We start from the raw sequence: 20,759 nt of genomic DNA on the forward strand, positions 1-20,759 counted from the left end.
AAGTGGTTGTATCGCTGCCCGTTAAAGAAAGTTGCTATGTGTATACACACTCACACTGTCACAGAATGGGGATAGAGAATTAGGCGTAAATTGCACAGTCCAATAACTAACAAGTCAACTTGACAAGTGTCAAGCTCAAATAAATGAATAAATGTTTATCAATAAATTTTGGAAGCCACGTAAGAAATATAATGCAATTGAACAAGTACCGCAGTCAATCGACAAACCTACTTATAGTTGCGTAGGAACTGAATCCTGCTATTGATATGATCGTGTAGAAAACGCACTTCACTGCCTCGTAATTTACAGCATGATATATGCTAGCTGCCTACGTTGCCAATCTGCGAATATAAAATGTCCATGATTGATCGAAAAATAGCGCCCAATTTGAACTTGACCCGACTAGGTCAAGGTTTAAAAAAAAAGGTCACGCACACTAAAAAATGACAATGAAAAACGTGACTTCAAGTGAAGCGAGAAACGCCGCAATTTTTACCGAAATTGAGCCACACACTGACCAGCTACTGCTTACACTTTGATGACACTTTTCTCACAACGTTGGCCGTACGTGTTCATATCATGACGTCACTGTAGTTTCAATGACAAACCTGTCTCGTTCGAAGAAACTCACTCGCTTACAATTGGTTTTTGGGGAATATCAATTTTGAACAACTTATTTTCTCAAAAACCAGTAATTTTCATTGTCCTCATAATATTAGTTTTCCAATGACGTGATGTTGTCCGAGCAATATATGCCCTTTAACATGTTTAAAGATATCCAAATCATCTTGAAAACTACCACTTCCTTGACTATTTAAATTTTCAGTCAAAATGGCAACATGTTTCCAATATAGCTTGAGTCATCATCAACTGCAGCATCATTGATAATAATTTGAAACCGCAGGGGTCCTATCCCGGGGGTCACTCCCATTGTGCCTGTACACCATCCGCAATAATGAAAACGCGTACAAAGGATAGTTTTTCGTGGGTAGGCACGATACGCACGTATCGTGTTTAGGGTGTCAAAAACATGAAATATTGGGGAAAAGGGTAGCAAAATTGCAATTGCTAATACGCGGAAATGAAATTTAGGGTATGAAATTTGATGCAAGGAATAAAATCCCTGTTTAGGGTGTGAAAACAGGTGCGTGTTACCTGTTTAGGGTATCGTTTTAGCCAAGGGTTAAATCCTTGTTTAGGGTGCTTTTCAAAAGTTGATTATCACGGATGGTGTACAGGTCACAATGGGAGTGACCCCCCGTGGTCCTATCTTAGTACCTTCAGGAACATCGCCGTTAATGTACACAAAATAAGAAAGAGTTGTCTTTATAATTATGTTTGCACAATAGGCAAAAGCATATAGTATATAATAGTGTGTGATGTAATTTTATATTCTCCCAAGATGAAATAACTGTCTGGCGCCGGTAACTTTCTGAAACAACACATAATGTGTCTGCCCTAGTTGGTCGTAACAGCTTCTTTTATTATTAAGCTTTCATCTTTTGTGAAAATATCTCACAATTATCACTTTCACACACAAGGCATGGACAATTTGTACTTTCTAGCTCTCTTGAGACAAGCCATTTCTTCTTTAATTTTTGCAGCAGCAGGCTTCACAAGAAAAGCCTGACAAACCCGGGTCATCAGATTCAGGTATTGGAAGCAGTCGTGCGACGGCATCACTTTGCAGTGACATGGATGGAAGTGTTTCATCAACCAGTGAGCACCCATCAGCAACTGAAGTGGTAATATTGTTTTTAAATGACCCTCGCATATTGTTGTGAATAGATCATCAAATCACAACGCTTATTAACCCCTTATAAGGGCATTTCGTGATCCAGAACCTCATCCCCCACTTTTCTCAAAAACTATTGAGATTTTTATACCACAGGTGTACCAGAACGAAATTACAACAGTGGCATATGGCGTGATCATGCATAACTCGAGAACGCAAAATCGGAATCAACTGGAATTTTGGGAATAAGCTTTTTCTTTTGCTAGGATCACGAAATACTTCTTTAAGAGAGCTAATATGTTAGTTCCATACAAAAAACATTTTTGACATTATTATTATTATTAAATATTATTTTTATTATTATTATTATTATTATTATTATTATTATTATTATTATTATTATTATTATTATTAGTATTAGTATTATTATTATTATTATTATTATTATTATGTTGTTGTTGTTGTTGTTGTTGTTGTTGTTGTTGTTGTTGTTGTTGTTGTTGTTGTTGTTGTTATTATTATTATTATAATTATGTGTCTTCTTTTTTTCAGAGTCGAACATTGAGTGGAGACTCAGGTGATATGATGAAGCAGGGTAAATAAAAATTACTTTTTTGTGCTCACATATATCAATGGTCATGTGGTTTGCATTTTCTGAGCAAATAAATTACAGAGAATTATAAATTAAATATTCTAATCAAATGCAAATCAGGCAACCCCTATTCAAAACTCTCAGTGCAGTGTTTTGGATTATTTGCTACTTGGGTCCCGCCCCTGGCGTTGGTATTTGTTAAACTATATAAATGGTTATCGGACCACATGGTTACCGGACCAAATGGTTATAGGATCAAACGATTATTGAACGTAGTGGGTATACACCTAATGGTCCGTATGCAAAAGAGTTAGACCAGGTCTAAAGTTAGACCTGGTGTAACTGGAATTTAGTTCCATCAGGAATGGTCACTTACTCCTATTTCCTTCCTAGATTAGCTAGCAAATTCTAAATATTTAAATGCAAAGTTCAAAAATAATACAAATTAACTAAAGAAAATACAAAGGAAAATGTCCTTTCTCCTAGTACTAAATTCCACTTAGACCAGGTCTAACTTTAGACTCGGTCTAACTCTTTTGTGCATACGGACCTATGGGTTTAGACGACATGTATGAAGACGAAATGGATACCGTATTAGACAAAATGGTATTAGACCAAATGGCAAATCCCCTGTTTTGTTTGGCAAATAAAATATTTTCCCATTTTTCTGACAGGTTTGCCATATTGATCAGATGTCCAGAGTCACTGCACTTCCCCCGGACTTGTTAGTCCCACATTGTGGTGTTTGTTTGAGTCGTATACGTGATCTAGAGAATACATTCGTATGTCCCGATTCATGTTTTTGTCCCCTGGGAGGGGGAAATATGATTTTTTTTAAATGACTCAAATAAATTCACCAGAAAAATTTGAGGTGTTACCATGTTTTTGCTTGTCAAAGTTGGGCTCACCGCTCAACATGGATATGGTAGATCTACTTTCCTAGCTATTTTTCAACCCGAAAAGATCAGAGTGTGTAGATACATTTTAACATCATACATAAGAAGGTTTGTCAAAAAATGCTGTACGAAAATCTTCCTACCCAAAGTTTGTCCACTAATTACATTTTATACAATTAAAACGGGATTAACACTAACTTAACGCCTAGTAAAGAAAAGACGCCGCGCCAATATTTAGTGCATGGCGCTAAAGGGTGATTTTTGAGTTAGCATCTAGTTTTCCTGCATTAGTGGAACCAACTTTTTTTTTTGCATCCTTACACCTCAAAGGATAAAACTAGAAAGGTTGAATGTTATACAAGGGCCAACATTTAATATCGATTATAACTGGTTTAGAAAAACAGAGCTTTTTCAAAATAATGTACTCAAGAAATCTGGGGAAATTCTAATTTGGCATTGTTTTTTAGCAACATTTGTACAAATTATCAAGAATTTAGCAACTTTACCTTAATTTTAAACGTAAATAAAAATTCTGTATGTTTTGTGATCTCTTTTTTGACCAATTGTATATATTTTAAGGGTAAGTTTACTAGATCCCAGCCCCACATCCTAAATCCAAAAGCAATAACACTCCTTTATACACGAATCATCCTCAGATTGGCTATCAAATGCATAAATATCATCTTGTTTTGAAATAGGAACCAAGAATCGGAAGCGGATTGCTCGTGAGATCCACCAAGAACCAGAAACCTTTGCCCCAGAATTATATTGTCCGTATTGCAATGCATATTTCAATGATTTAGAGGACATACAGCAACACTGCGAGCACTTGGAGCATAGAAATAAGATTAGAACGATGGACACAGAACGAACTTGGAAGTATAGACAACCGCCATCGAATGTTGGTGGGAAGTATGAATATTGTGAAAGGTAAGATATAAATATTTTTTGTCTTTCATATATTTCATCATTTTATCAAAGCACTTTTAGATATCGCAAATAATCAAACAACACAATTGATTTTTGCCAACTATTGTGTCAATACTTAAATAACATTATGTTAAAATATTTGAACCCAGCAAACACAGAAATGTTCTTAAAATGTTTTTTTTTTTTCAAAACCTTTTAATAACATTTAAATGTTGTTTTATCATGAAAACGTTATTGAAAATATTTTGGGCAAACATTTTTCGCAAAATATTTTTTCAACCCCAAAATAACATTCTGTTTAGAATGTTTTGTATCAATTTTTCAAGAATGTTTTTGGAATGTTATTAAAACGTTTTTATACCCTTTATATAACCCGACAATTAAACGTCTTCTCTAAAACGTTTTTGTTTGCTACACAGTAGATTCTCAAAAAATGTTTTTTAAGGTTATGAAAACGTTTTACACTCTTAAGGGGGTACTACACCCCTCGTTAAAGTTGTGTCTATTTGTGCATTTTCTCAAAAACTAATAACACAGTGGTAACAAAAGTTATGTATATTATAGGGGCAAGGAATCCAATTACTACACTGGAATTTAAGTGACCCAAGACAAGCGGTTCGTTATTTATGATAAGAAATGAGGTACCGCTAGGATGTACCTCATTTCCTATCATATATACTGAACCGCTTGTCTTGAGTCACTGAAATTTCAGTGTAGTAATTGCTTTCCTTGCCCCAATAATATACATAACTTTTGTTACCAGTGTGTTATTATTTTTTTGAGAAAAATGCAAAAATAGTCACAAATTTACCACAGGGGTGTAGTACCCCCTTAAGGGATCCAGAATGAGCGTTTATGGCGTTTCGACAGTATTTTTTGTGGGGCATGAGAGCACCTCAGACGTATCGAATTGCATTCTGAATACGAAGCATGTCTTTCTGATATCAAATAATTTTCATTTTTTTAAATTCGCGATATAATACAAATTTTATGACAAATTATTCAAATTTGATATTTTTCAAATTTTTGATATATAACAGTCCTCGAAGTAAATTATATAAATCTATTGATATATTCTTAAAGTGTATGTAGCTGGGAGGAAAAGCCGACGATCAATTGAAAATTTTGACCTTTTATATTGAAGATATGGATTTTTTTCCCAAAAGACCTATTTTATTTTGGTGTTTTGGGAAAAAAATCCATATCTTCAATACGAATGGTCAAAATTTTCAATTGATCGTCGGCTTTTTCTTCCCACCTACATACACTTTAAGTATAAATCATCAGATTTATAAAGTTTACTTCAAGTACTGTTAAATATCAAAATATCAATTTTAATGATTTGCCATAAAATGTATTACATTGCGAATTTTAAAAAATCAAAATTATTTGATATCAGAAGGACATTCTTCGTATTCAGAATGCAATTCGATGTGCTCTAATGTCCCACAATAAATACTGTCCAAACGTTCATACCCCAGCCCTTAATATACCCTTTATATAACCCGACATTTAAACGTTTTCTGACAACCTTTTATAACCTTTTGCGAATGATGTCGAAAACGTTTTGTGTTTGCTGGGATTATTATTTTATTATTATTATCATTATTAATTATAATTATTATTTTCAACATTTGTTATTACAGTATTATGGCAGAGAGTGAACACAACAGGTAAAGAATACTATATAAAACAGCTACGTGGAACTAAACATTCTCACTTTTTCAATTTCGTCGCATATTTAGTTCATTAGGTTCTTTATCGCGTATGAAATACATGTATCACATTATCTTTGGTTTGCCCAGGTTGTAAAGTTGAATAAGTTTGATATTATTTTTTCCATTGCAGAGGCATCAAAATTAGTTGCACTTTTTCAAACAACCATCCATTGGACAACACATGCCCCAAAGCTCATAGTAAAGAAGAATTGGAAGAATGGAATGGGAGATACAGAGAACATGTGGCAAAAATGGCTGACGTGTACGATCTTCAGTTGTATTCAAGACTGGAAAACCTCCTTGCCGAATACTACCTGTCGGATTGCAAAGATAGTTTGGTAAGTATCTAAAGGCATAGGCCTATATGATAAGAGTGGAATGCCACTTTTCCGTTATGGCGACCAGTCAGTATTGGGTCACTCCATATCATATAAAGGAGGCCCCCGCCTGACCCTCTCAGATTTGCTTTATATTTTATTTATATGTTGTACCTGTAAAAATATTAACGACCTGCAAATTTGAGGTCTGTAGCTCTTACGGATTTTCTGTGGCAGCCATTTAAAGTTTGAGTAGGGGGGTCTAAATTTGGACCCAAAAGTTGCCCTTTAAATAAATTTCATCTTTGGGAGTCTGTACCTTCTTTATAAAGAGAGAGAGGTCTGAAACTTTGTATACACACTAATTAACTGCATGCACAATTTGTCAAAAAGTAAAAAAGTGATGATTGCCCTCAACGTGTTCGGTTGAATCTGCTGTCAATCAATCAATCACTGGGTTTTAGTGGTTGATGGACAGCCATGCGGTGATAATAAATTTACACAATGCACGTGAGTACTCACTGCGGCTACTCTGTCATGAAAGGCGATTGGATGATTGGCACCTTAGTGGCCGCAGCCTAGTCTAGTCCTATTGTACATATTGTGAATATTGTACATTTTGTGCTTGCAGTTAGCTACAACTCTGGACGGCATAATGTTTAGGGTCACTTTTACATAAGTCACGTCCTAATTCCGACATCACGTGGTTCCATAGCCAATTGAAAACTTTTTATATGAAAATTCATAAACCAATCAGCGATCGCAAGCCCCGGGGGCACATCAAAAAAAAATTGGTGGGTATGCTCCCCCGGAATTTTGAGGTGGTGGGTCTTTGGGAGCTGACGGCGTACCGGTAAAAGGGGTCTTTCGGAGCTGCGAACCGGGCTGTGAACAAGTAAAATGGGGTCTTTTGGAGCTGCGAAAAGTCAAAATCAAGGGTCTTTCTTGGCTTTTTGGTTGAAAATCGCCTGAAAAAACAAGAAATATGAGGAATGAGCAATTTTTGGGTCTTTTAGAGCTGAAATTATCATTTTGGTCAAATTTAGGGGGTCTTTCGGAGCTGCGAAACCCCAAAAGGGAAACCTTTCCGGGGGAGCATACCCGTATGGTCATTTATGTTGAGTGCCTCCCCCCCCGCCGGGTCGCAAGCTACGTCGCTGCTAACCAAGACTCTGGAAAAGGTAACTTTTTAAGCAAATGTCAATCAGCGATTGTTATTTTGAGGTTACCGCCAGGTTGTTGTTTAGTGATGAATGAGCACAAACCGGCTGTGACAGAGACTACGTCTTCTGAGTCACCGCAATGTAATGTGGGAGACACACAAATGGCACAAGTTTCGAACGTTAGGCCAAAAAAATGTTTGTTTGCCCTCGACCGCCCCCTCGTCAGATCTAGTACCTTCCCCCTTATTTTTTTCTACTTTTTTTTCCGAAAAAATTATAAAAATTATCTTTTATAAGTTTTTTGGGGGGATTTTGAGTATCCCTGCACCTAGAGCTAAATGCTTGGATAAAAATGGGTGACAAAAAATAAAACAGTTTGTGTCTTTAATATGAAAGTTATGGTTTTCAAAATACATTGCATTTTGTATCCATTTTCAATGAAGTGACATTGACCCAAACGAAACCGTGGTCACATAGAACTTCCACTGGTGAAGCCCGAAGGGGATAAAAAATTTTTAAATCCTCCTCTTTCAAAGAGGTGGAGGACAAACAAACACGTTTTCTTTTAGCCTTATAGACGCTTAGCATCCCTGCTTCTAAATGAATCTTTACGGTACACTAACGTTTTGAACGCTCTTTTCATTTTGATTATAGCTCACCGAAAATGATCCACCCGGAGTAAAGGTGCACGTACTAGATGACAAAGTTATCAAAGTCATCACTATGTCCAACAAAGAGAACAAAGACCTCAGAAGTGTTGACTGGGAATTTGAAATTGAAGTACCGAGTACGGTAGGTGTATGCCACACACACAAAAATCATTACAGTACATTTCGACGCAGAATTTTACGTGTTTTTTTATTTTTTATTTTGAGGTGGGATGTGGATGGGGTGTTACCAACATTGCCCGCCTCGGGCCAGGGCCTAATGAGATCCAAGAGCATAAACCCCTGAGAAAAACTAAGACCTGTGACCTACAAAACTATGACATAAGAAATGCAAAACTATACCTATATACAAACCTAAATAAATTGATTACAACTGTTGTAAAAATGCCGAAATTCATTACATTATGAAACCCATCAAGTAAACCCATGAAAAGCACATTTTCTATCAAAATTATTTGCCACCATCTTCCGGCACAAACCAAACAATAACTAGCCCTCCGGTTTATGCAAACCCTTTTCAATCTAGTCTTGGCACTTCGTAAAAAATTATCCGAACTTTATGTCAAGTCTGTACAATGCATTTTTCAATCACATTCAACTATTGCTTTAAGTTGCATTTAATTATGTGCTAATGAAAAAATATAGTATAAATATAGTTAAAGAATATTGTTCAATGCATAATATTTTTTGCAGAAGACACTGCAAACAATTGGTCTGTTACTGGACGATGATGGTCGATACTTTCATCTTTATGACGAGCAACTCAAATACAAGCATCAGATTTTTACAAAGAAAAATCTTGACAATGTCGTGAAAGATGAAATGGGTACAAAAAAGTACAAATTCAAAGTTTTGTTTGACCGCCACACCTTGGGAGATTACAGGCAGTGGATCGTGTTTGACTTTGGCGAAAATCCCAAATTAATCAGAAAACTTGAGGTACATGTAGTATCAGAGGATGTATATGATTCTCGCACCTCATCGCGATCCCTGCCCTCATTTGAAGCAACAACCTTTGCAAAATCTGAAAGAGAATTCAAAGAATCTACTTCCAATGTATCGACCACATTGAAAGAAATACAGGAGACCTATGGAACATTAGATAAAAAAAACTACCGTGAATATATGCTACGAATGATTGAACTGGAGGAACAAAGTCGACTCCGTCTACTAAAAAGGTATGTTTTCATATTTGCATTTAACTAGCAAGCTATAGGCTTCAATGTTAAAGAGAGAATATGTCAGAATAAGTGGCTGAGAAGTGACCAAAATCCTGATTTTAAGATCTTACTCGCCAAATAGCTATTAGCTTTTCATCTGTTAATTTAACCTTTATGAAATAAAAGAAATTTTGCTGGACTGATATATTGTTATTTTGTTGAAACAAGTGTATTTGATGTGCAATTTTCTTCAACATGTTTAATCATCGTTGCCATCGGCATTTCCTTTCTTTTCATCTATATTTCTTTCTCCATCTTCACTCTTTGTCCTTGTCGATTTCGTTTTCATTTATATCTTTAATGCAGGTTTCAAATTCGTACTTCACTGAAACTTCTTCAAAAGATAACCGCATCACCATCAACCTATCTCTACCCACACCAACGTAATTGTTACTTTGGACACATTGAGCTTCAGAAAGCTCCATTAGACGATTCCATGGGGAGTCAACTTGTGCTGACTTGCACCAATTCAATATCTATTCAATATGGATCTCACAATTGGAGTGCTAGAATCTACACCAGTAAAGAATACGAGTATCAAATACATCCAGATGAGATATACGTAGAACTTAACAAAAAATGGGTCGAGGAAGGCGGGTTATCTATTGGAGAGACAGTCGAGATCGACATTGATTTTGTCTTGAACCGCCAGCTCTTTGACACCATGCGCAAAGCTGTTAAACGCTTGAAGGACGTTAAGTGGCTATTCCCTCCAGAAAACCCAAATCCAGATATTATGTGAGATATTATATATAATTTTTATATTATCTTTATGTATTGTACAGGGTGTCTCATGAAAAGCAGATATCAAGGAATATTGTGATATTTTAAAATGTGTTTTCAAGCACTCTTTAGAGGAGCTAATTTCGTGTTTTAGGATATGATCACGGATGTATAAATGGTTGCAATATAAAATTTCAAATTTTCTGTTGATTACAAGTCGCACCGTACTGGTTGATTAAACACGCACAATGCTCATAGGCTAGTCAAGTAAGAAAAGAAAAGTCACCATTCATTTCAGAGAAACATTTAAAAACACATCAAAAATCCCAAAAAAGCAGTGCCTAATTTGCATAAATCCAAAATGGCCGCTTATGCAGGGGTAAAATTTCAATGTTAGTCAAATCTTGTTAACAACCATACCAAAGTAGTGCTATCATCATAAGGATTCAGAAAAAGTATAGTTTGACCAATATCCGACATAATTTTTTGAGTTATTGTCGAAATGTAGTCAAAATTTAATAAAAGTCGACATGAAGAAAAACATTTTCAAAATGGTACCAAAAAAATCTGGTTAGGTCCGAGTTCCACTATTTCTTTTATGACTTTTTTCTCGCCCATTGTGTTTAAAAGTAAATAATCAAAACCGAGTTTCTAAGTTAATTTATAGACATACAGAAGAATTTATGTTGTTTTTGTTATTTTTATTTGCGATCTATTTTAGAATCATTTTGATTTTTTTTTTGCTCCTTTACTTTACTCCTTAATTTTGTATTGATTTTGATTTTATGTTCGTAGTTCGTATTATATGTCACGTGATACAAAACTGTAGTTGCAAATGTTGTTTAATCCATATGAATAGGAACTTTCAAGAACAGTTATCGTGATCGTCGTCATCATTGTCATCTTCGTCATCATCTTTTTACAGTCAATGTTCTACTTTCTGGTGTAAGTTATGTGATAGTTTAAAATTTAATGTTTAATCCTTCTCAAATAGGAACCCTCAAGAAAAATCAAAGAGTCTAGACAAGTGGCAAGCATGTGCTGCAAGATTCATGCAAAACAAAGGTGGTACTGACGACACAACTCCGTTACTGTTACTTTACGGACCATTTGGTTCTGGTAAAACTCATACTTTTGCAACCACTGCAATGGATATCCTTGAAGTTGACAGAGAGGATTCCAAGATTCTAATATGCACACATTCAAACAGGTAACATTCATTTTTACCTATCGTATATCACATTTATTACATCCATTTGGTTAGAAAAATACAGGGCGTCTCACATATTTCGCTATCATGCTAATTAAATCACTTATAACAACCAACAACAACCTACACTGGCATATTAAAAACTTCCACTTTAAACAAATTAAATTGAAATAGTTGGTTTGTTTGGAATACATTTTCACTCATAACCATATAAATGTCATCTTGAATATGGTTGAGTATTTTTTTCAGTGTATCTTTGGAATCTGCATCGATGTGTTTTCATTCACATGTTCACCATTGCAACAACAATGGGCTATTGACGCAAATTAGGTATCAAACTTCACAGAAACAGTACTGGGATTCACTTTGCCAATTTATTTTGATAAAGGACATAAATTAACATACTGCATTTTCAATACTACTGTTCTTGAACGTATTTTAACAAATTTCTTTATTTATAATTATTGAAATATTTGATTTATAAGAGTTATAATTGTAAATTGTGCAAGTTATGATTGGCTCACCATGTTTTTATTAAAATACGATTCTAAACAGGGTTATATACAAAATGGATATAATTTATATGCCTTTATTATTCAGAGTCATATTTCATAACCCAAGTATTGTGCATATTTTTTGCAATATATTTAATTCTAGTGCCGCCGACCTCTATGTTACTGAATACTTTGATAAGTTTGTGAAGAAATCTGATGGGAAAATAAAAATGCACAGACTTTACGCACCATCACACGACAGAAGAAACATTCCCAACGAATGCACACGATACATGAATTTGGATTCAAACAATCAACTAAAAATCCTGCCAAAAGAGATAGCAGCTTGCCAGCTTCTAATCACAACAACGTCAACCGCTTTTCACATTCCTCTGGATAAATACATGTTCACCCACATCCTCATTGACGAAGCAGCACAAATGTTGGAAACGGAAGCCGTCATTCCACTCGCCTTAGCTACACCAGGAACATGTGTTGTTATGACAGGTGATCATAGACAAATGGGTCCTACGGTAAGAAGTTGCATTCAAATAAGTGGCGTAATTAGAAGTGGGGACATTACACCCTCAGTCAGAACCCTTCCCTTGATCCTCCAAAACATTTTAAAAACAGTTTTATAGGGATATCTATGAAAAACGTCAAAATAGTGCCCCCTTGCAGACACAACGATTGCTGAAGGCTGGTTACGTCAATGAATCAAATGAATTAATGCTTTAACAATACTATAAATGTATTATGACACACTCATATTGAAATTGTACCTGACGATGAGTCTGTACATTCGTTTCTAATGCTATTGTGCCTACCTACTATAACGTGTGTCTTTAATTGGTTACTTCACGGTGTCTTTTTTTTTATCGTAATACTAGGTTTATTCCAATACGGCGCGACAAATGAAATTCCATCATTCCTTATTGCAAAGACTCATTTTATACAATGGCATAAACGAATGTAGACGATGTGTTATGTTAACAAGGAATTACAGAAATAACAAAGAAATACTGGACTTCGTATCAAAGGTGTGTAGATTTAATTAGTTTTGAATAGGTCTATATTAAGTCACGAGTAAATTAATAGTTGTGGTAAATAGAATTAATATAACGCTGAATAAACACAATAAAATGATGATTAATTAGCGACATCAGACAGCTCAGTCATGATTATTCATTTCCATTAAAGGATATTACAATCTCTAATTTTATTTTTTAAATTCAAATTATCAGATGTTCGGATCAAAGCGAGTTCCAATATCTGTTGGACATGTCAGAGGTCAGCCAAGTCCACCTTATCGTTATCCGCTAGAGTTTTGTGTTGTATCAGGATGGGACAAGGCAACGTATGCGTCTTATGAGAACGAGGCCGAGGTAATACAAGTTGTATCAAAATGTTTGGTACCCATCAGTTTTCATTGATAATCGATGAGCCTGACACATCAAAATTGAACATAATATCCAAATAACTTGAACTTGTAAAACAACTCATAAACTATTACATTCTGGACATTTCAAGAGTATCCAGTGTTGTATTTGGAAGAGGCAGGCTTTTCAATAAACATTAAAATTGATGGGTACCAATCATTTTGATACACCCTGTACATCTACCCATGAAATTTATTTAAACATGATAAAGCTGGTGTCATACAGAAAGCATGAAACATTTGGTTATAGGTCTCCTGAATTATACATTTTGGAAGTTTGTTTATACCGTTATAAACGGGGATCATTTTAAGTAATTCACGCATATCTGATCTCACTACCTTCTTAAATAGGTTGTTAATTTGAAAATTTGATACTGACATTTGTATGTTTAAGGTGTCGCAAGTTTGTTGGAGAGTAGAATCACTTATCGAGGAATGGCCAGCTTTGAAAATGGAAGAAATTGGCGTATTTTCTCCGTACATGTTACAGGTATTTCTTTCCACTCTCTAATCACTGCCTTTCTGTTTGCAGTTATATTCTTGTTTCTTGTATAAAGAGGAAGTGATAAGAGATCCCACACATCCTCTATTGACAATGATTGAGGAAGCTCGTGTGCATTTTATTCGGACCCGGGAGTTACAATTCTACATACATGTAGGATGTTTTGGTTGAAGAATCAGACTCTGTCGTTTACTTCTAGCCTTGTTTCTCTCGGATCTGGTCGGGTTAGCAGGATTAAAACTATATGAATTTAATGAGCTATCATTTATTAAACTTTTAGCCATCCTAAATGACTCCTTGTGTCCTAAACTTGCAAAACACCTCAATAGGTTATCCAAGAGCCAAGATATGGCAAAATATTTATAATCGGCAACCATTTTAGGTTTTTGCAAAGTAGGCATCTTACCTCTACAGAGATTTTTTCTTAGGACTTTTAGTAGGGTGTTCTGGTAATCATGTATAAATGCATAAATGTATAAATTATGTTGCAATTAGTTTCAAGTGACATTCTGCCTCGACATATTATCTTGTGTAGCTTGTAGCAAGCCAATTTGAGCGATTCTTGGTCTGTTGTCTGATATAAAGCACAGGTTTGTGTGCAACAGTAAAGCGGCCATTTTAAGCGGGCAAAACTTTTGGGTAATGTGGTCGGTACACCCGGTGTACTTACACACTCAAATGTACCACCAAATAACTTACGACTATTATCGTGGGACTATTACATGCTTGGAATCATGGCTCAACCATGCTGTATTTAACAAATGTTTTTAAATATTTGAATGTACTTTTGACGTAGTGTTTTTGAATGTGCAATATATGTATTTTATATGTTTATTGGCGAATAAAATTAAATGAAATCAAGCCATGGTAAAGGCCACCAATGATATTTTTGTAAGTTTTTGCTCTTACATAAAATTTTAGGTAACAGGGAGCCAAAACTTAGCCTATATATGATTCTGATAGTTTTTTTTATTATTATTATTATTATTATTATTAAACTGCTGTATTATATGTACCATTTGTAACAGGTACGAAAAATACGGAAACAACTTCGAAAACGAGGATTGGGTGATGTGACTGTGGAAAGAGTTCAAAATGTGCAAGGTAAGTAAAGAATAATCAGTTATGTTGACAGTGATTAAAAAATCAGTATTTAACTTTGAAATGTTGCTATATAGTGCTGCAGAATTGTGAATCATAGCAAATATATTGTTATTTTTTGGTGAAAAGCCCCAAAATTGGCAAGGAAATAGGGAACCTGCAACTGTGTACTTCATATCAAGTCTGAAGACCATTGGAATAGGATAGCAGCTGATGAAACGAGCAAAAAACATACAAACAGTAAAGAGCCATTTTGGTGTATACAGGGGCAATGTTATCCTACATAATCCATGCTTTTATTTAGCTGAATAGGATAGGGAAACAATAACATAAGGGAAACATGGAAAATTGCAAAATAAAACAAAGTAATTAAACCCAGATACAGGATGGCAGCATAGTAATATAACAATGTAATATGTATGATTTTAAGCAACATAATAATTATGCAGAAATAATAAATAAATAAATAAATAAATAAATAAATAAATAAATAAATAAATAATTGGGTAAACAATGTATAACAGAAAAATATAAATTAAAATCTTAAAACAATGAGAATTTGTAATGGGTGAAACATATTACACAATGCCGAAATGCAAACCAAAATGACAATATTAATTCACATAAATAATTGTGGTCAACTTAAAAAGAGGGGACAAATAATGGGAAACTGCCACCGTCTAAATCAAATTAAGTCCGGAGGACATTGGAACAAGAGGTCAGCTGACGTAACGAGCAAAAAACAGAAAAGAACCATTTTTGTGTATACTGAGGCAATGTGGTTCCACCGAATGACAACGCTTCTGCCAATAGATGCTTCTATCCATGGAAACAATGACATACGAATAAACATGGATAAATTGCCAAATAAATTAATTTTTTCAGAATCCGCTTTTGGGGGTATGGTGAATGCGTTGTTGTGTATATATCTTATTTTGTATACTGGTAAACTTACTACTGTCTATTTTCTTATATATTTTGCACAGGAAAGGAATATAGAGTCGTCATTATCAGCACTGTAAGAGGTCGAAATACCCTGGTTCGGAATGAGGATGATGTAGAATCAAGTTCCACCCATTATCTGGGCTTACTTTCAGATTTTAGACAGATATACACATCATTTACCCGGACACAGTCGCTTTTAATTGTTGTCGGTGACCCAGTCTCTCTCTGTAGTTTTGGCAATTGTCGCAGGTTTTGGGAAAAGTTTCTGATGCATTGTCGGGCACATGATAGTCTCTACCCAGCTGATTACTCATTAGAAGAAACTCTGGCTCAGTCTCATAGCTTGCACTCAGGTGTCAAAAGCATAAGAAAATACGACAAACTGTCACAACCTCTTTCCAACAGTGACATGTCAGATCAGTTGGCTGTGGCTGCCCAGCTGTTAAATGAAACAGCGGATGAAGGAAATTATGATCCTATACATGGGTGGTTTGATAAAGCGGTTCTGAAAGACATGGAATCTAACCCTGGAGAGGAAGAAGACTTCTTCCTCGTTCCGGAAGATGATGACTTAGAGCAAACACCGCCAACGCGGTGCATATTTCGAGTTAATTATGATCGGCAAATGTACGCTATTCGCGTTGATAATTTAAAAGTCAACGAAATGATCTCAATCAACACAAACACTCAGCGAAAAACGGCACTGGATGGGGACGAGGTGATTGTTGACAAAAAGGGAATAGATGATGATACTGGTTGTGCATACGGTGTAGTTCGGAGTATTCAAAACCGAGCGGTCAACATGGAAAAACGAGAGATAGTTTGTCACCCGGACCCGTACTCGGATGGACTAATGGTGCCTTTGGATCATACCCTGCCAAAGATCAATATTCTTGTCAAAAAGGAGGAAGGAGAGGAAAGAAAAGGAAAATCGATATTGTTGGTACCTATATATAGACTTCCTCAGTACACAAAAGATCCGCAGAAACGTAAGCAACAACGTCCGTCTCCTGTATTTGTTAAGAGTGTCCAAGTGACAAACGAGGAACGGCCAAATAAGCTGTTTCTTGTGCAGTGGTTTAAGTGGAATGAAAATCGCACATTTCCACTTGGCATGGTAATCGACGAGCTGCCTCAAGGGTTTAGCGGAAACGATACGTTACAAATTCTGAAACGCGCGTATGCAATTCCCCTAGAAATATACGAAACATATAATCCAGCACATATCCTCAAGAGGGAAATATGCAGGCGCGACCCTGTACACCAAGATATAATATTCACAATCGATCCTTCTGACACACATGATTTTGATGACGCCTTCAGCATCGAGGAAATTTCCGACGAGAAATACATTGTTGGCATACATATTGCCGATGTTACTAGTTTCTTTGCGAAAAATACCACATGTGATAGGAAGGCTAGAGACCGTGCTATGTCGTTCTACCCGCGTGATAACGAGCCAGTTTATATGCTTCCTCGTGATTTGATTGTAAATCTCTGCAGTCTAGTTCAAGGGGAACAGCGACTGACTCTTTCCCTATTTGTGACATTTGACAAGAACGGCAAAGTTATCAAGGTGGACAAAATTCGGAAAACGGTCACTGAGTGTACTCACAATTTCTGTTACGAAGACGTCCAGGAAGTGATAAATCGCGGGGCACCTAGTACGCGCGAGGAAGAAAAGATTCTGCAACTACATAATGTTGCAATTGCCCATCGCCGACAAAGGCTTGGTTTGAGACAATACACCGACAACTATATACAAACTGCTAATTCAGTCACATGTGCACATGCGTGTTTGATTGTAGAAGAATTGATGGTCATTGCTAACCATGAGGCTGCTAAATATCTAACGAACTTAAAAGAGTTCAGGCAATGTACGCCCCTTAGAATCCAACCACCACCGATTCTAAAAGAATTTTATGGTTGGTGTCAAGCAAACATGGAAATGTTCAAGTACAGTTTTTATCTGGGTTCAGAAGCCACGTGGTTAAACTGTGAAATACCTACTTCTGACGCATATGATGACCAAAACGCTGACAAGGAAATCGTCCCTGTATTAAAGCAAACTTGGGAAGACCTGCTACAAGCTAGAACAGTGGACGGATTAGCAAACATACTGTGTTGTGATAGTAAACATCCGAAACATGCAGCGGCTTTACGTCAATTGCGACAAATAATGCGAAAAAGTGAGCATCGTGTTAGTGATGAAAGCTCTCTTGGGCAGAGAGTTAGCCATGCTGAATTAGGTCTAGATGTGTACACGCATTATACCTCACCATTTCGACTTTTTATTGACGTGGTAGTACAACGGCTTATACATGCAGCCATTTCAGACGTGAAGCCCCCATATAGCGAGTCTGAGATACGGGATATTTGTCTTTATTGTGACAGTAGATCAGCAAAAGCCAAAGAGTTTGAACGGAGAACGCGGTTGCATAAGTTTGCTTTGGATGTTCAGAGTTTTCCATTCAAAACACTTTCTTTTATTGAGAGCATCAGTGAAGATGATATGATGGTAGGTTATTCGTTCCACCCATCAATTCTTTTGGCACAGCAGAGAAACAGTATTGAATTCAATTGTCTGAAACCATGCAAGCCGCCAACATTCGATAAAGACAAGGCCACGGTTACAATGACATGGAATGAGAGAGTGTATTCAACAAAACCTTTGGTCCAAAGCAGAAAACATACCAGAAGAAACGAAGAACTAGCACTTAGTTCAGATCAATTTACAGTAGGTATCCCCGGTTCGAAATGGATTGAAATGCTTAAATGCATCAGAGAAAACGACTTAGAAGGGCTTAAACGGACAGTTAACCAGACAAGAAAACTTGCGGCAAAACCTCAGCATGGCCCAGAACTTCGTTGCATTAAAGAAAGAAGTATTACCTTCAATCGCAGATTTTCCCAAGGAGACGTGTTGCAAGTTCAACTTCAGGCTGGGTTGAACAAAGGAATTCTTTCTTCGTCAATAGGTCTGATAAGCATCTCACCTGAACTTGAATTCTGTATCGAACATCGAGAATCACCCGTGTCGTGCTTTACAAGATTAGTTGATGAAATGCCGGATAGAGGCGATATTAAAGCTTACCAGGATTCTTGGATTCCAATCGTTGAGATGGAAACAGCATACCAAGCCGTACAGAACAACGACACGATCATCATCAATGATATTGATGTGATGTGGCAGAACACCAAGGAAGGTTCATTTGTCTTCAGCCAATCAGTGTGTAGCCCATACAAAATTGGTTTCTCTTCAAAAACAGAATCTCGTGTGAAGAGATGGTATCTTTGCATACGTTGTCACGCTTCTTCTTATCGTGGCGATACTTACGATGACGTGGAATTCACCCTGGTAACCCACGCGTTTATTGAAGAGGTCACTCTACTCGACAACCCACCAGGTATTTCACCTCTCAGTAGCTCAATGGCAGAAGACACGCAAATTAAACCAGTTAAACGAGTCAAAGTGTCTTTCAGAGTGCACAAACCTACACCATGGACTAGATTATGTACAGCCGGAAGAATATCAAAGTGCACAGTGGAGTTCATAAAGAAGCCTTCTCCAAGTTGGTGAGTTATTTTATGTGACTGAAGTATCTGTGGCAGGATATGCCTAGATAAATAAAACGAATACACGGTAAACAATAATTGTTATAAGGCCAAACTATGTCATCTTTATTTTGGCTTGTTTGAAGAGTGGGCCAATGTGTTCTATACATTATGCCATTATTAATTTCAGTGTTGACTGGTGGGTTGTGAATACAATAATTTGTGGAGAGTGTCTATTAAAAGCAAATTTCTCCTTGATTCTGTATCTTTTGGGTTGTTAAGCGTTGGAAAAAACAGGGCGCCATTTTTTCCGAGGGAATAAAGGAGTCAAATCCAAGGTGGCGGCTAATACAAATGTAAAAATTCCAACATGATCTGATCAAGTTATGTACTTTATCTCAAATTCTTCCTCTAATCATAAAGAACAAATAAGTCAATAACAATAATCGCATAGCTCTATGATGATGGTTAATGATGTAGAGGTTAAAATAGGCAAATGGTCAACGGCCTTTTTTACAGTGATCAGATTTTCAAAATTCCCCATATTCTGTGATTCAAGCGAAAATGGTTTCAAATTATTTACCTTGATACATGGAACAAAAATATAGTTTCACATCACTATGGTGCCAAATATTAATGCTATAGGGTCAGGGCTACTCAGGGTCATGGATGTAGATCTTTAACCTGCAGTTTTATTTATATTGTAAATATGCCAATGTATATGATTTTTTTATTCGTTATGACACGAACAATAATTTGCCTGAATCTGAATTTTGCCTGAATCAGAGGATTTTGAAAATGTTACCACGTACAAAGGGTCGTTAACCTTTTGCCAGTTTTATCATGTAAATCATAAACCAATCATCCTAGAAATATGCGACCATTGTTTTTTTTTATTAGAGGAAGAATTTGAGGTATTGTACAACTTAATCATGTTGATTTTTTTTATATCTAACTTGTCGCCATCTTGGATTTAGCACCCTTAGCCCGTTATGAAAAAATGCACCCTAATTTTTTTAAACACTTTTACACACCAAAGTAGAATTTTGATTTTAACAAATATTCTGCACGAAATTTCACTGCAACATAGACTATTTCGGATGTAGAACAAATTTAGATGGATACAGGGTGAATCATAATAATGCTCGAATTTCTTAATTGTTGGCCCCACAACACTGTTATGTGGGGCTTGTGTTATGGTGCAGAGGTACGGGTGTTCGCTGGGCGGAAGCAAAATCATTAATCCACTCTGCAGCGTGTGTATGGTATATGTCTATAAGTTATGTGTATATTTATAAATATTAGCTTATTTTAATATTTGCCTGGAATTCCATTAATACACTCCGAGCTGAAAGAAATCAAAGAAGACTTAACCATAAAGAAAGCGACTGAACTTTCGAGAGAGAGAGACCTACTTCGAGTAACTTTATTGATGGCGCTATGTCAAACTGCTGACGAGAAGCGTTTATGATGATGATGATGATTTGCCCACAGAAGCCCAATGCCTGTCTTTGTCCAAGCTTGATTTGAATTCATAGATCAAATGCAATAC

General features: G+C 36.1%; 1 protein-coding gene across 2 annotated transcripts in view; it reads left to right on the forward strand.

Moving 5' to 3' along the window:
• LOC140140159 (3'-5' exoribonuclease HELZ2-like) overlaps positions 1-20,759 on the forward strand; it is a 106,885-nt gene that overhangs the window by 66,045 nt on the left and 20,081 nt on the right. Inside the window, exons 16-30 of one of the 2 annotated variants that reach the window (XM_072162017.1) lie at positions 1,605-1,745; positions 2,288-2,330; positions 3,922-4,153; positions 5,800-5,826; positions 6,002-6,209; positions 8,006-8,143; positions 8,713-9,197; positions 9,546-9,977; positions 10,957-11,172; positions 11,830-12,199; positions 12,557-12,706; positions 12,911-13,051; positions 13,499-13,594; positions 14,635-14,710; positions 15,694-19,228. In XM_072162017.1, the coding sequence (XP_072018118.1) occupies positions 1,605-1,745; positions 2,288-2,330; positions 3,922-4,153; positions 5,800-5,826; positions 6,002-6,209; positions 8,006-8,143; positions 8,713-9,197; positions 9,546-9,977; positions 10,957-11,172; positions 11,830-12,199; positions 12,557-12,706; positions 12,911-13,051; positions 13,499-13,594; positions 14,635-14,710; positions 15,694-19,228 (6,290 nt within the window). The remainder of the gene's footprint in view (positions 1-1,604; positions 1,746-2,287; positions 2,331-3,921; positions 4,154-5,799; positions 5,827-6,001; positions 6,210-8,005; positions 8,144-8,712; positions 9,198-9,545; positions 9,978-10,956; positions 11,173-11,829; positions 12,200-12,556; positions 12,707-12,910; positions 13,052-13,498; positions 13,595-14,634; positions 14,711-15,693; positions 19,229-20,759) is intronic. The other variant, XM_072162019.1, reaches the window with a different exon arrangement.

Source organism: Amphiura filiformis, chromosome 18 (genome assembly GCF_039555335.1).
Source record: "Amphiura filiformis chromosome 18, Afil_fr2py, whole genome shotgun sequence".
Lineage (NCBI taxonomy): Eukaryota > Metazoa > Echinodermata > Ophiuroidea > Amphilepidida > Amphiuridae > Amphiura > Amphiura filiformis.